This window comes from Hydra viridissima, unplaced genomic scaffold, assembly GCF_058129835.1.
Source record: "Hydra viridissima isolate aposymbiotic clone 2 unplaced genomic scaffold, HvirCarnegie_v1 scaffold_7, whole genome shotgun sequence".
Classification (NCBI taxonomy): domain Eukaryota; kingdom Metazoa; phylum Cnidaria; class Hydrozoa; order Anthoathecata; family Hydridae; genus Hydra; species Hydra viridissima.
This window is the reverse complement of record NW_028324306.1, coordinates 8738314-8753969: the sequence shown is the minus strand read 5'-3', so window position 1 is coordinate 8753969 and position 15656 is coordinate 8738314. Positions and strand designations below refer to the sequence as shown.

At 29.3% G+C, this 15656-nt stretch overlaps 3 protein-coding genes and 1 pseudogene across 9 annotated transcripts; 2 read left to right on the top strand and 2 right to left on the bottom strand.

Moving 5' to 3' along the window:
• Positions 1-255: 255 nt before the first annotated feature.
• Positions 256-4885, top strand: LOC149886009 (uncharacterized; annotated as a pseudogene). Its single transcript, XR_016454592.1, has 3 exons — positions 256-1843; positions 2004-3364; positions 4775-4885. The product of XR_016454592.1 is annotated as an uncharacterized LOC149886009 (transcript).
• Positions 4886-6851: 1966 nt separating this feature from the next.
• Positions 6852-7606, bottom strand: LOC149886008 (zinc finger BED domain-containing protein 4-like). The gene is made up of 2 exons (XM_090094305.1): positions 7312-7606; positions 6852-7249 (listed from the first exon to the last, which is right to left on the bottom strand). Exons 1-2 carry the CDS (start codon positions 7604-7606, stop codon positions 6852-6854), a joined length of 693 nt encoding a protein of 230 aa, XP_089950431.1.
• A 3900-nt stretch (positions 7607-11506) lies between these two features.
• Positions 11507-13944, top strand: LOC145195407 (uncharacterized). Of its 6 annotated transcripts, none has more exons than XM_090093629.1 (7): positions 11507-11596; positions 11725-11793; positions 11893-11988; positions 12094-12259; positions 12443-12531; positions 12626-12731; positions 13845-13944. In XM_090093629.1, exons 2-4 carry the CDS (start codon positions 11725-11727, stop codon positions 12139-12141), a joined length of 213 nt encoding a protein of 70 aa, XP_089949755.1. In that variant the 5' UTR covers positions 11507-11596; the 3' UTR covers positions 12142-12259; positions 12443-12531; positions 12626-12731; positions 13845-13944. The 6 variants fall into 6 exon arrangements, 5 of the variants coding, with proteins under 5 accessions (XP_089949755.1, XP_089949753.1, XP_089949754.1 ...); XM_090093627.1 differs by having other exon boundaries at positions 11507-11650; XM_090093628.1 differs by having other exon boundaries at positions 11516-11650; positions 11708-11793.
• On the bottom strand, positions 13774-14768 carry LOC149886007 (uncharacterized). The gene has a single exon (XM_090094304.1). It carries the CDS (start codon positions 14734-14736, stop codon positions 13774-13776), a length of 963 nt encoding a protein of 320 aa, XP_089950430.1. The 5' UTR covers positions 14737-14768.
• Between the last annotated feature and the right edge of the window lie 888 nt (positions 14769-15656).

Below are 15656 nucleotides of genomic sequence, written 5' to 3'. Positions count from 1 at the left end.
TAGGCTACAAGTTCACATAACTCTATAGATAGAAGGGGTGTATCTCTATACATCTCTATACAATGGTGAATATTAGGGTTTTTAATGGGATTTTTTACAACTTTGACTTCGAATTAGAGCACTTTCCGTTAATTTTCAGGTCTATGTTTTTTATATTTTTATGAATCAGCATAAAATTCTCTATCAGAATCAATCATAAAATTAGGGGGGGGGGGGGGGGGGGGGGAGAAAGTCGAGTAGCGCCTGAAAATGGTTTGCTCGAATTTCAGAAGCCGATTCTCCAATTTGTTTTCAGTAACTGAAAATAATTTGAGCTTGTACAACAAAATTAAAATTGTTGTAGATAAATTTAAATCGTTAAAAAAAAACAATAAAAGAAGAGATATATATAAGCTGATGCTCTTTAAACCGCCTATTTCGGAAACTAGTTGTGAATTATGCATATCAAGTGAAAAAAATAAAACGAAGGGTAAAAAAAGAAAGTTGAACCAACAAACCTCGAAAAACTGTTTTAAAAAATTGAAACTTGCTTCATCTGGTTTTATAAATAAGTTCAAATCTGCTAATGTTCGTATTAGTAATATGAAAAAAAAATTTACATCTAACGACCCTAGAAGGACATATAAACTATTACATGCAAGTAATAAAGCAAAGATTCATCAATTAAAAAAGAAACAAAATAAGGAAATAAAAGAATTAAAAGATTTTTATAATAAAGTCATTAAAAATCTTAATAAAAGAGTTAAATTTTTGTTAGTTAAGCTTGAAAAAAGTGACAATAAAGTTGCACTCCTTCATGAGAAAAAAAGAATTACATGCAAAAAATTGTATTATGTAAACAAGAAGTTTAGCATGGTAGTAAATAAACATGAAAATTTGTCTTCTGACAGTTTAAATAATCCTGAAAAAGTTACAGACTCTCCTAACACTAGAGTATTAAGCAAAGAAAATAAAGATTTTAATTTAAGTTCTCTTCTCCATGATCGCAGAATAATAACATTTCAAAACGGAAGGTATTCTAATGATATAAGAGAAGTTATTATGGAGTTAGTTTCTTTGAATGTCAGCATGAACAAAGTTAATGAAGTTATCACAATTGTTTTAAAAAAACTAGCAAAGATAGATATAGAGAAGCTTCCCTCAATTGGTACGAAATCTCGATTTATGACTGAGGCTTTAGCACTTGCTCAACTTCAAGTTGCAGAAGAAATGATAAACACTGTAGAAATTAATTCGGGCAATTGTCTTCACAGTGACGGTACCACTAAACATCATAGACATTTTCAAAATTTCCAAGTTACTACCACAAATGGAAGTACTTTATCTTTTGGATTATGTGAAATGGCTGGCAGTGATGCAGATTGTACTATTAATGCGTTAACCAAAACATTAGATGATATATGTGACATTTTAGAAAGTAGCAGCAAGGAAAACGATTTTTCTAACCTTGTATGTTCTTTTAAAACTACCATGTCTGATCTTGGGCCAGTTAATCCACTGTTTAATTTAAAGCTTAAAGATATGAGGAAAAAGTTACTGCCTAAAGTTATAAAGAACTGGGAAGGTTTAAAAAAAGGCGAGCAAGCAGATTTCATTGAAATGTCTAATTTTTTTTGTAAATTGCATTTATTATCTAACTTTGCAACAGAAACTGATAAAACAATTAAATCATTCGAAAGGTTAGTTTTAAGTACTAGTTATGAAAATATTTTTGCATTCAATACTGCTGAATCAGGTGCCACTAGATTAATAAGAACTGCATGTAAAGCTTTTCATGTAAGGGGAAGTGATGAAGCTGGAGTTGCTGGGTATTTTAATGCATTTCTTGCTGGTAAAGGACAAAGTAAGTGTATGCTTGCACCCTTTGTTGGTAACAGATTTAATATATTATATTATAATGCTGCAGCTTTGTATTTTCATTCAAAAGATATTTTAGAGATATTTTCATTCAAAAGATATTTTATTTCAAAATTGGCCAAATCAAAATAATCTTTTACTTGCAGTTAAAGAAGATATTAGCAACAAATTATATTTAGCAGAAGTGCGGGCTCTTGGAATAATTGATAAAATAATTACAGGTCCACTTTGGCGGATAATTGAATCACAAAAGAGTATTCTTGATATGAATCCATTTTTGTTAACCCTAAAAATGAAACTTTCAGATTTGTGTAAAAATGCATCATCGATTATGATCTCGAAAACACCTATATTCAGTCCAAGTGATGTTAATATTCATAAAGATATTTTGTATGATAAATTATTTGAAGAGACTAATGACACTAATTTAAATATTTTAACACAGCAGACATTAGAAGTAATTTGTCATTCTTTGTTAGTTGTTCTGGAAAGACAATCTGCTGATCAACTTCCTGGAGGTAAATATTGGAATCCTACTGATAATATAAGTAAGACTGCAGAGAATGTTCCAACAACAAACAAAGCATCAGAAAGTGACTTTGCGGTATTGGATCTTTTAATTCGTACAAAGCCAAATGCCAAAATACAAACTATACAAGCTTATACTATGTGGTATAAAAACAAAGCACTAGACTGGTTGGATAAAAAGACTTTAGATGAGCGTGACTCATTGCTAAAAAAAGCTTCAACAAACTTTAATAAAATGAAAGATAAATACAAACAACGTCATTTAGAATTAAAGTTTGAAATGAGTGAAAGGTTGTCTGAAAAGCATAAAGCTAAAAAACAGCTGAAGACAAAGCCTTCTTAAAAAAAGCTAAATCGGTTAATGAGTTGTTAAAATTGAAGACGAAGGTGTGGTTGACCTCAAAAGAAGCAGATGATGAATATGTTTTGTTAGTTGACACATTTAAAAGCAAAAAAATATTAAGAGCACAGTTGGATTTTTATAGGTATGTTATGGAAGTTAAATGTGAACCTAAATATTTTTACAAAACTAAAATGCATGGTAGTAAGCGAAAAGACTTAACAAACTATGAGTTGTTCAGTAATTTACAATCAGTTATTAGAACAAGGACTTTTCCAGAGCCCATTGAGAGAAGAGTTATTCTTATTGAAAGAAAAGAACGAGATATTTTGATTGCAAAAGAGAAAGAAGAGTTAAGTGAAAAATTAAAGAATGCAAGACTGTCTCAATTAGCAAATCAACAAAAAACAAACATCTTGGCTGTCATTCTAAATGATGTTAATTATCTTGTTGGGAAATTTATTCAACATAAAATAATGAAAATCGATACTAAAAAATACTTTTGGTGTACAGGTGAAGTTCTTCGAGTAAACAAGTCAACTCCTAACTTAAAAAAAAACTTTGTTTGATGTGGTCTATGAGACTGAGGAAAATCAAGTATGGGTTTTTCCATTGCTTGTTGACCTTGAAAAAGGAAAGGTTATACTTTTGTAAAAAGCCTATTTTACAATTTATTTGAAATAATTACTAGTTATATATATTATTAGTAATATTTTATTAGAAATGTGTAATGTGTCTATGACTATATTAATGTATATATATTTTTCTGCTATATATATTTTTTCTGTATATATATTTTTTCTAAAGATTAGTTGTGAACTGAAAGTTGTTCTATTTGTATATTGTTTAATGATAACAGATAGATTATTGCCTAAAGTCGTTGCGTAAAACTTCTACGCTGAAAAAAAAAGTTAAAAAAAACTAAAATAAAAAAACGCGTTTTTATGTCTAAAAAAATGTCAAATTAGGTAGTATAAAAATGCAAATTTCTTGACAACCAGAAGTGCTACAAAGTTGGTTAAACCCATTTTAAAACAAGATTAACATTTTGAATGCAATAAAATTAAAATTAACATTTTAGCTTAATTGCATTACGAGATCATAAAATGGACTGAAGTGCCTATCCTAATTTATTAAAGTTTCTTGCCTTCATAAAAAAAAGTTTATTTAAAAAAAAAAAGTTTATTTAAAAAAAAAAGTTTATTAAAAAGCAATTATGAATAATTTTTTTCACTTTAAAAATCTTCTTAGTTTTTAGAATACATAAAAGTTTTAAGTAAAATGTAAAGTATTTTATTGTTAGTGTGGGGGGATTATTACAATTATTAGGTGGTGCCTAATAATTGTAATAATCACCATGGACCACAAGCCTGGCACCATTCCATCTTCTTCCTCGACCTTGGCCACCACAACCTCAACCACCTCCCCTTCTGCTGCGGCTCTCAGCACCCTTGTTAGGAGGATGAGAGGACCATTGAAAGGATTCACTGTCCTTTCCTCCTAACTCGACCCATCGCTTAAATGATCTATTGCTTGTGGGTCCAGGATGCTAGGAACTATACAATAGGTAGTCTTGATATGTTAGCTCTGTATTAGAATATCGTATCCGCCTAGAATATCGTATCCTGTAATAGAATATCGTATCCGCCTAGAATATCGTATCCCCCATTAGAAAATTGAAAACGCAGATCCGATTTAGAATTACAGTGTTTAGAAGTGCACTTAAGCCGTTGTTGCGTTAAAAAAGTTAGTCGTTAAAAAAGTTTATTAAATGTGAAATCTGCGCATGCGCAAAATAATTAAAACTTTTTTAACGCCTTACGGCGTTAAAAAAGTTTGCCCGTTAAAAAAGTATTCAAAATGGTACCGTCAACCGGGGTAACTTTGGTCGCCGGGGTGACTTTGTTGACCGGGGTCATTTGTTGATTTTTTTTTAAATTCCTAAAATTTAACAAAGATAACATGTTTTAATTTTGTTAGAGATACCAACAATATATATCGACTATTATATCAACAAATTTGGTATATCAACAGTTTTTGTGAATATAGCACAGTTACTTCGTAGACTACATTGAGTTTATTTTGGCATGTTTTGACACTTCTGATACATTTATTGAACCATTTGAATTCTTAGCCGGTGAAAATGCCGAGGAAATATAAGCAAAAGCGTGGTTCAAGAGCATATGCAACTTCATACAGTCAAGAAACGTCCAATGCTATAAAAGAATGTTTAACTGGAAGAGTAAGCGTGAGAAAGACTAGTCGAAAGTTCGGAATATACGCTTCCCATTTGCTTTAACCGCTGGACGTTGCTGTTTTCCGTCCGCTAAAAATAGAAACGCGCATCAAAGAATCAATACCAAAAAATCAGTTCCTCGGTCTTCTTGCTCTACTGCAACGTCAATTGAAAAGCGATAATTTGAGATCTGACTTCAAGGCTAGTGGAATATTTCCCTTCGATAAAGAAATGGTCATGAAGCGTTTGTCACAGGTTAACAAAGACATTGGAGGAGGTACCGGTAGTATTGTTAAGGAAGCATTCAATGAAGATATAGAAGGTCTATTAGTGAAAGATTGTGGACAGGATGGGAAAACAAATCGCACCAGAGGGAAAAAGATCACATCTGGCAAAGCGATAACACCGCAAGATCTGGTGAATAACACAACTCCTACCACATCAAAGAATAACAATAACACCAAGAATAACAGTAACACCAAGAATAACAAGAAAAGGGCAAGAGTTGAACAAGTGTCATCATCCTCAGATGACGATAATGACCTACTAGAAAATGACTGTTAATGACTTTTGCACAATAACAGGGATCTAGTTGCAAAATTTTTTGTCCATTTAAATGTTCTTTTCATGTTTCTCTAAGTGTTTAAGGGCTGATGATTTTTTAAAACTCCAAAAAGTGACCAATGTTACCCCATAGCAGGGGTATTATTGATCAAACATGATAAAAACCTGGGGTAACATTGGTCACTTTTCGGCGTTTAAAAATAAATATTTGTAATAAAAAAATTAAAAAAATAAATATAGAGGCCTATAGCCAAGACCTATAATGTTATTACCACAAGAGAAAACTGTAAAAAGTTAATAAGATTCAGAGATGTTTAAGAAAAACTGCCAAAACTGACCAAAGTTACCCTGGCTAACGATACTCTTTAATTTGCGCAACCCTCAAATCCACAACAGAATATGCTTTGATATTTTGATTAAGGCATTGGGAAGCATTCTTTTTTTATTTTTGAGCAAAAGCTCTCAAAGAGAGTTTCAATTATTTTTTCCAAATTTTTTTTCCCTGTAATTTTCTAATTCTACAAAGTTATACAATTTTCATGACATTTTCTTTTTCATTTGACCTCCTCATAGTATCAAAGCTTTTAAACTCCTAAATAAATTATATTTCATGAAAAAATAGAACATAGATACTCACTTCTAAAAGAACTATACTATACTAATTATAGTAATATATACAAAATCAAATATTTTTAAATTCTCATATTATAGTTCAAAAATATTAACATTTCACCATGAGCTCCTGTTAAGCTATATCTCTTTGCAGTATATACATTTCCACCTATACTAAAAAGTCTTTCACTCTCCACAGAAGACGGTGGGCAGCTTAAATACTTTAAAGCAAGCTTTGCTAATAGTCGCATTTTGGTTTTCTGTGATTTCCACCACAACAAAAGATTGCTTTCTTTGTCAATAAGGTCTTCATTTGAGTTGTGTTGAATTTTGTTTAATAAAGTTTCATTTGAAATTAAAGTTTGTGGTTGACCGATTTATTTAGAATTAAATCCTACAAGTTCTTCAAAGCAATTATCAAAACCCATTTGTACTATATCTTTCTATTCATTTAGTAATGTACCATTATTTCCTAATTCTGAGTCAATATTTTCAATGTCACAAGCTGCAGACCGATCATTTTCAGTAACTTTGATGTTTTTTATATTTTCATGGGTTTTAATAAGTTGAATGGTTATGTTCTCAGTACTTGTTTTAGCAGCTGAAAAGGTGTTTTCATTTTTGAACATTTTTAATTTGAATCTGGGATCAAGAAATATTGACAAGATGATGTTATAGTTATCAGTATATTGTTTGAAACTATTCTCCATTGAATTAGTTGTCATCAATTAAAGGTTTATTAATGAAATGTTTCAAAAACTGTATCTGTGGTATAATATCTGAGACAATAGAATTTCTTTCACTCAAGCGAACTCTTGTTTTGTGGAAATCTTTTAGCAAAACACAAAACTGTCCAATAATCATCCATTTGTTTGCATTTAATAAAGGAAGCTTACCATTTTCAAGTGCATATATGGTTCGAGGTTTCCTTTGATCATAAATTAGTTCTAACATATGACAGGTACTATTCCACCTTTTTGGAACATTTTGAATAAGTTTGTGCTTAGGAACATTGTTTGCTACTTGAAGAGCTTTAAGTTTAGGGCAGACTTGGGGAGAATGACTGAAATGCCCAACAATTGAATGCCAGTTTGCAATGACATTCTTGACAACTGTTTGTTCAAAAATACACTCATTAATTACTAGTTGCAGTGTGTGTAAAAACAAGCCATACTATCATATGGGCTATCTTTAATAGCCTTGACAATATTTCTACCATTATCTCTAGCTATTAAATGAATTTTTGAAGGTGATATTTTAAATTCAGCCATATCTTCAATCAATTCAGCAATATTTGCTGCTGTATGCCGCTCAGGAAATGGAGCTACTCTAAGTACAACAGTTTTCTGATTAAATGTATTGTCTAAACAGTGACCTGTCAGGCTCATGAAGCTTTCATTTGAACTAATGGTCCATATATCAGTAGTAAAGCTTATGAATTCAGCAACTGAGTAAACATGGACAGCCATTTTTAACATAAAGTATAAAATAATTTCATCAACTGAGTAATGTAGTAGTTTATCACCTCCGCCTGATTTATCACCTCCCCCCATAGAAAACCTAAAACGAGGTTGCGCTTTCAGATAATAGCTGTTAGAATTGTGCCTAATGCGTCCGTTTCAGCGCAAACTTTAATAACAACAACTAAAAGGAAAGACAAGGTCAACAATTCTAGAAATTAAATTTACTCGGTCATGTTGTGATGTTCCAACTTTATATTTTTAAAAGGTATTTAAAGAAAAACAATAGTGATATAAGTTATATTATAACTTATAATTTTAAATTAACTAGTTATGCATTTTTTTTAGAAATACTTTAGAATTTGTTTTATATGTGGCTGATTTATCACCTCCTCCTAGTAAATTACTTATCTTACTTCTGATTTATCACCGCCCCCTAATAGGATAGTGTTAGAAAATTATTAAGCGATAGTGATAAAAATTATACAACCTAGTTATGTATTTTTGTTGTAATTTTTTTATAATTTGTTTCTTATGATTTATTATCTCCCTCTAGAAAATTATTTATCTTACTTCTGATTTATCACCTCCCTCCTAGTTGGATAGTGTTACAAGAGAATAGAGCGATAGTGATAAAAAATTATACAAGTACAAATTACCTAGTTATGTTTTTTTGTCGTAAATTCTTTAGAATTTTTTTTATATATGGCTGATTTATCACCTCCCCCCTAGTAAATTACTTATCTTACTTCTGATTTATCACCTCCCCCTTATAGGACAGTGTTAGAAAAGTATTGAGCGATAGTGATAAAATTATACAACCTAGTTATGTATTTTTGTTGTAAATTTTTTATAATTTGTTTTATATGTGGCTAATTTATCACCTGTAACACTTCATATAATATATATATATATATATATATATATATATATATATATATATATATATATATATATAAATTTATTTTTTTGAAATAATTTTTGCTTTATTTTTAGATAATATATATGTTTAGTTCATTTCATGTTCAGTTATGATGTTTATGAAACGCAATGCAAACACTGATAAATAAAAAAAATAATGGATTTTTTATCAAAAAATGATTTTAGAATATTAAAGACTCCATAAAAAACAGTTTGGTTTGTTGTGTACTACCGATAGCGAATGTTTTCTGTTCTCTCAACAAATTCATTTTTCGGAAATTTACGAATGTTACGATGTGTATTATTATATTAGTTATAAAAAACTTAATATGGTTTTACATAGTTTGTATGGTTTTATATACATTATATTATAGAAAAATATTTTCAAAAATCGTTACATAAAATTAATTGATATAATTTAAGGAAAATAATTATTATTATATTGTCATGATTGTTGTGCAATTTGTTTTCAATAAATTTGATAGAAAATGTAAAAGTATAGACATTAAAAGATAAATACAAGTGAAAATGAAATCCGTAGGTGTCTTATTTTATACTTGCCTTTATACTCGCCTAACAGATCAGGTTTCGGTTCCAACTTTGTTTGAACTCCTAAGTTTTTTTTGGCTAAGTTTTCTGACTAAGTAATCCTCAACTTATGGCTCTGGCTCCTAAGTTTTTTTCTCCGGTTCATTTAAATATATTTTAAAAATTTTAACTTAACATTTTACATATGAAAACTTCATAAATTTGTAGTTTGTAACGGGTGATGCAGAAGTTATCGGACAAAATAAAAATGTCAATAACTTATTTATAAATAAAAAAACAAACTACTATTATATTTTTTTTAAATAAAGCATTTATCTTTTAATAAAAATATATTATTTTTTATATGAAAAAACACCACCATCTGCAATTGATCTCAATTTTGCTCTGACGCCTTTCATATGCGACTGTAAAAAGTTTAAATCAATTTCTTGTAGTTTTAGTTTAATGCGATAATCAAAACTTGCTCTGTTGAAGCTTGCCAATCTCCCTCGTAAACCTTCTGTGCCAAATGTCCCCAAAAATATTCAATTGGTCATGCTTGAGGCACATTTGGGGGATTGGATTCTTTATCAACGTAATAAACATTTTGGTCCATCCAATTTAGAAAATCTTTAGAATAATGAGACCTGCTAAATCTGGCCAAAATAAATAGTTAAAGTCTCCATGATACTTGTGAATAAATGGAATAAGTCGTTTTTCTAAACATTCATTAATATAGATTGATGAATAACTAGTATTAAAATGTAGTACTAAAAGTACTAGTATTAAAATATAGTACTAGTACTAAAATGCATAACTAGTTAATTTAAAATTATAAGTTATAATATAACTTATATCACTATTGTTTTTCTTTAAATACCTTTTAAAAATATAAAGTTGGAACATCACAACATGACCGAGTAAATTTAATTTCTAGAATTGTTGACCTTGTCTTTCCTTTTAGTTGTTGTTATTAAAGTTTGCGCTGAAACGGACGCATTAGGCACAATTCTAACAGCTATTATCTGAAAGCGCAACCTCGTTTTAGGTTTTCTATGGGGGGAGGTGATAAATCAGGCGGAGGTGATAAACTACTACAGTAAACATGGACAGCCATTTTTAATATAAAGTATACACTAATTTTTATTATTTTACATACCCTAATGAAACAATGCAACTTTTTTAACGTCTAATTTCATTCCCTAACGAACGCTCCTTTGACCGTACTGCGCATGCGAAACGCAGGCGCAGAACTATTTGTTAACTTTTTTAACGACTAACTTTTTTAACGCAACACTGTCCGAAATGAAAACAAATGAGTTTATTGGAAGGTTTTATATTAGTGGAAGATTTATATTAGTGGAAAAAATTAACTTTTGAATTAGAAAGAGTTAAATAATGTTAAAATAGTAAATATCATGTCATATGTCATATCATACGAAACAATTGACCATATGTCATATACATATGGTCAATGATGTTCAAATAAAACTTCCCTTGAGGGGATACGATATTCTCTGCAACAAATTCTGCACTGGTCATATAAAAATATTGAAATTAAAGTATTGTTTAAGTTAATTTGTAACAAAATTATTTATGTATTTGATATACAAGGTTATACTACCACGTATACTGCAAGTAATATAAGTATCAATATGAAGCAAATATATATATAGATAAAGATAAAACAGATCTATTAAATAGTTTTTTAGGGTTTGTTTTTTTACTACTTTTATAGTAATATTTTATAGTATTAATTTATACAATAAAATTTATACAGTACATATTAGCACTTTAATTCTCAAACTTAGTTTGAAAATGAAATTGCTACTCCCTATCTCTCTCTCTCTCATACACTCTCTCTCTCTCTCTCTCTCTCTCTCTCTCTTATATATATATATATATATATATATATATATATATATATATATATATATATATATATATATATATATATATATATATATATATATATATATATATATATATAGATATAGATATATATATATATATATATATATATACATATATATATATATATATATATATATATATATAGATATAGATATATATATATATATATATATATTATACACACATAAATTAATTATTATATAATTATTAAAAAAGTAATAATTAAATTATTTATGTTGTTGTCCGTAACAGAAAATGACATTTCTCATAAAAAAACAAGCAAAATTTTAAGTTATAGCATTTAGAAAAATAAAAATTAAATAGTTGGAATATTATAATTAATGAAAAGACTTTGAAAAATACACGAGTTATGTAAAATATATTTTTAAATTCAAATTCAAATTAGAAAGAGTTCAATGATGTTTAAATGATACATATTAAATAGAACCAATATTTTATTAAGTAATACGCAAGATGTGTTAGTATATATAATATAAATTCTAAATGTTATTATTATATAAAAATGTATATTTTTAATTATTTTCCAGCCTACAATGAAAAAGGAAGAGAAAAACCCACAATACTTCGATAATTTTATCCACTATTTGACAAAAAAAATATATCCACCTGGTCTTGGTAAAAATGAAAAACGTTCATTTCGAAGTGTGGCAAAAAAATATTGTGTAGAAAGTATGATGATTAACAATATACAAGTTTTACATTTTTTTAGCAAAATTGTTTTTTAAGTTGTTAATTATTTGTAGATGGCAAGCTCACCATTTGAGATAATGTTTGGGGGTCGTTTACCTGTTTTTAGTTGTGAATTAAAACAAGTAAATACATTTTCTTACATGTAAAAAAAAAAACACTTAATTACATTTATTTCAAATGTTACAAATGTATTTATTAAAGGAATTGCATAATATTTTAAGGAAATTACCGTTTTTGGTCCTACAGAGGAAGAAGTTGTAGTTGAAGTTGAAAAAAATAGGAGCCATGTTGAAAATTTAACAGATCTAATTGTTAAGGTAAATTTTACTTGAAGTTACTTAATTGAGATAATGACTGACCAATAGTTGTACACATTATCTTTAGAAAATTGTAGTTGTATTTCAACACTCAATTGATTTTAGAACATCAAAGATGCTCAAGCAAAACAAAAAAAATTCTATGAGTTCTGAAAAAATATCAAGTAACTTTAGACCCAATTGTGGTAGGAGATGAAGTTTTACTTCTGGATATAAGAGGAAGAAGAAACAAAGGGGCTGCATTTAAGCAAATTTTCATTGGACGCTTACAGTAAAATTATTAAAAAACTTTTTTTAAGTTGTTTTTGTTGACTAACCAATGTTAAAACAGTCTACATATTTATAATTTTCAATAGCCTCTTTAGTATTTTTGTGGGACAATAATGAACATTTGATCTGATGCTTCATTGTAGTGTAATTTCTATAATAAAATTTTTAGGCTTTACTTTTTAAGATTATCAAGCCACATGACAAAACAATCCATTATATCAACCCTTTTGGTGAAGACAAAGCTTCTATACTAAAAGAAGAAATGAAATGGAAGTATGAAATCAATGGCTTTAAATTTTCCAATTTGAAATTAAATTCAAAAAAAAATTTTCAAAAAATTTGAATAATTCTTTTGTAAATATCTTAGTAGTTACTTGCTGCAAAGATACGGTGTTGATGAGAAATTCAAGTTAGTGACATCACCTCATGCGTTACAAACAGACAGTGTATCATGTGGAGTCTTTTGTCTTAAAGTAATTTTATTGATACATACGTAGTTGGGATAAAATTGAACAAATGTTGAAAAAATAAAAAGTGCAAAAAATAAAAAATGTTGACTGAATGTCAAAAAATGTTTATTGAATGCCAAAGCCTAATATTTTTTAAACAAAAAAGATAAGGAAAAGGTTTAAATGGCATAATAAGAACTTAAAATAAACCTGCATCGTCATAGCACTTCATGCTAAAACTGCAAATCATAGATTCACAGTAAATGGTTTCACTGTTAATTTATGGTTTGCAGTGAAATCATTGAAGTTATGAAGTCATAAGATTAAAAAATTTACTTAAAACGAAATAATGACAACGATTTCTTTTTAATTGTAGTTGTATCATTGAAATGAATCAAGAGTTTGTAAACAATATTTTTTTAGTTTGCTGAAAATTATATAAACGGGGAAGAGTTGGCGCTTAACATTCCAATTGAGTGGGTAACTACCAAAAGTCTTAGTGAACTTGAAGAATATTTTTTTTTTCATATATTTTATTGTTCAAATAATTACTCCTAAACTGAACCATATAAGTAAAAATGTAAAATTTTCTTAAAATCTCCATAACATGAGCTTTTCAAAAATGTATAATACTTTATACTTATTCCTAGAAAGTTTTATAGAAAATTAACTTTTAAAGTGATGAAGCGAACAGGTTTGAAATGAACATCCGCAAAAGTAATAAACAATAGGGCTTCAAATCTTTTATTTTTACATAAAATTATGTGAAATTCCTGCATTATAGTAATGATTGACTATTAAACTATTAAATAAAATTGAAATATAATGACAGTAGCGACATTAGTAAAAAACATTTATGATATGCTGTTGCTCTACAATTTTCCACTGTGCGCTGCCTCAAAAAAAAGTTAAAAAAACGAGCCAAAATTTTAGCATAAAAATCGGTTCCGTAAATCACTATTTCTGCGTACCTATATGAAATAATACCGTGAATGGGGGTGACTATGAACGCTTTTTGAACATTTTTGCATCATGGAAGAAAACTGTTTGCCTAATCATTACCATTTTATTTGCAAAAGAACATTATACTTTTCAGCTTTCCTGGAAGGCGTTTTATAACCTCTGTTTTGTCCATAGGGTAGATCCCCGTTGCTCGAAATCCGCTAATCAAAGCTTCTGGCCGCAAAGTGTTATTCAATTTATTTAAAAGCGTAGGTAGGTGTTCCTTTGGGATTGCTCCTTTGATACGACTTTCTACTCTCCACTTCAAAAGAATACTCCTCCACGACTGCTTTAATCCTCTAAATACAGCAACATCTAGTGGTTGACAGAGATGAGTTGCATTTGGGGGTATTGTTATAAACTTGATGTTATGTTGAATCGTGGCTTCAATAACTTCAGGAGAAAAGTGTGAAACAAGATTATCCCCAATTAACAATGTTGTTCCGGCTTTTGAAATAGCAACAGGTAAGTATATTTCCATAAACCATCTAGTAAATGTTCTACTATCAAACCACCCATTAGGAGTGATGTCATAAACAGTTCCAGGTGGTCCTCCTTGAGTCCAACCCTGGTAAAGATTCTTTGCTTTATAAACAACCATGGGCGGCAAAAACTCTCCGACAGCATTGCCAGAAAACATTAAACTGGTCGACTGCTTTGAATATTCTTGTTTTTTTTCAACACGGTTTCCATGGCCACAACGAACAATAACGGATTTGGACCCTGGATTATCTGTTATATTGGTCTCATCATAGTTGTAAATATTTTCTGGAGGTATATCCTTTAACTCTAGGTACAAATTATCAAAATATTTGTTAAGGGTTTCTTCGTTTACCACGGCTCTACTATGTTTCACATTGTCTGCAACCCTATTTGTTAAACAATGTCTCTTCATGAAAGACTGAACCCAATCTACCCCAGGCATATTATTTTTGAATCGAGCGTCATTTATCTTCAGTTTATCACAATAAGATTTGACTAAAAGTCTTATGTCCAACGAATCAAATGGTACTCTCCAGTCAGTCATATGAATAATTGTTTGGACAAATAAATTTTCAATTTTACTATTAAGTCTGGTTTGTCCGCCATGCTCTTTAGGAACTTGATCCCCAAGCTTTACTTTTTTATGTAATGTTCCTAATGGAATATTTTACTTTTTTGAAGCCTTCCTTATGGTAAATCCATGGTTTTTTACTTTAATTACAGCTGTTTCTATGTCTTTTTTTGTGTCGCTTGTTTTATAACCACGACTGTTTTCCTTTCTTTTGTAATTTCGAGGCATAGTTCCTAAAATTTACAAAGAAAAGCCTAATTTCGTATTTAAAAAAATATCATTTTAAAATGAGCTTTTAATCGGATAAAGGCAAGCTATACCTTAAATTATTATTTTATTAAAACATTATGTACCTGAACGTGATGCGAGCCAAATTTAATGACGTTTAGATGTGGGGTTCTTAAGATATTCCTTGATAAGTGGAGTTAATTGCCCTAACCACGTAACTTACAATGTTTATATGCGATGGAGAAAAGGCGGGAAAAGATAATTTTGAGGGCAGCCGAAAATTATCTTTAACAGATTATTTTTAAGGCAAGTGAGTAAAAAAATTTCAATTTTTGGCTATATTTTATGTGCTACTTCATCATTTAGTAAAACTAGTACTGGTGTTCATTTTTACCCCGCTGTTCATAGTCACCCCCGATCACGGTATGGTTTATTAAACAGTAAACAAACAGTAAGCAAACAAACAATAAAACTGATGCGTTTATCAACATAATCTTTTTATAAATATGATTTTAATAATTCATTAATAGTATTTTATACCTCCTCCACTCAATGTTTTTTTTTCTAATAAATTTAAATCATTATCATCTCCGGAAAACTCATACGATAATACTTGTTTTTCCATTTTTATACTTAATATTTAAACCTTCACGATAAAAGATCAG

Coding starts and splice junctions, on each gene's coding strand:
- LOC149886008 (XM_090094305.1), bottom strand. CDS start 7,606: ATGGCTGTCCATGTTTACTCAGTTGCTGAATTCATAAGCTTTACTACT. Junction 7,250..7,311: donor TAAAGATAGCCCATATGATA/GTATGGCTTGTT, acceptor TTGAACAAACAG/TTGTCAAGAATGTCATTGCA.
- LOC149886007 (XM_090094304.1), bottom strand. CDS start 14,736: ATGACTGACTGGAGAGTACCATTTGATTCGTTGGACATAAGACTTTTA.
- LOC145195407 (XM_090093625.1), top strand. Junction 12,732..13,130: donor GTGGAGTCTTTTGTCTTAAA/GTAATTTTATTG, acceptor ATATTTTTTTAG/TTTGCTGAAAATTATATAAA.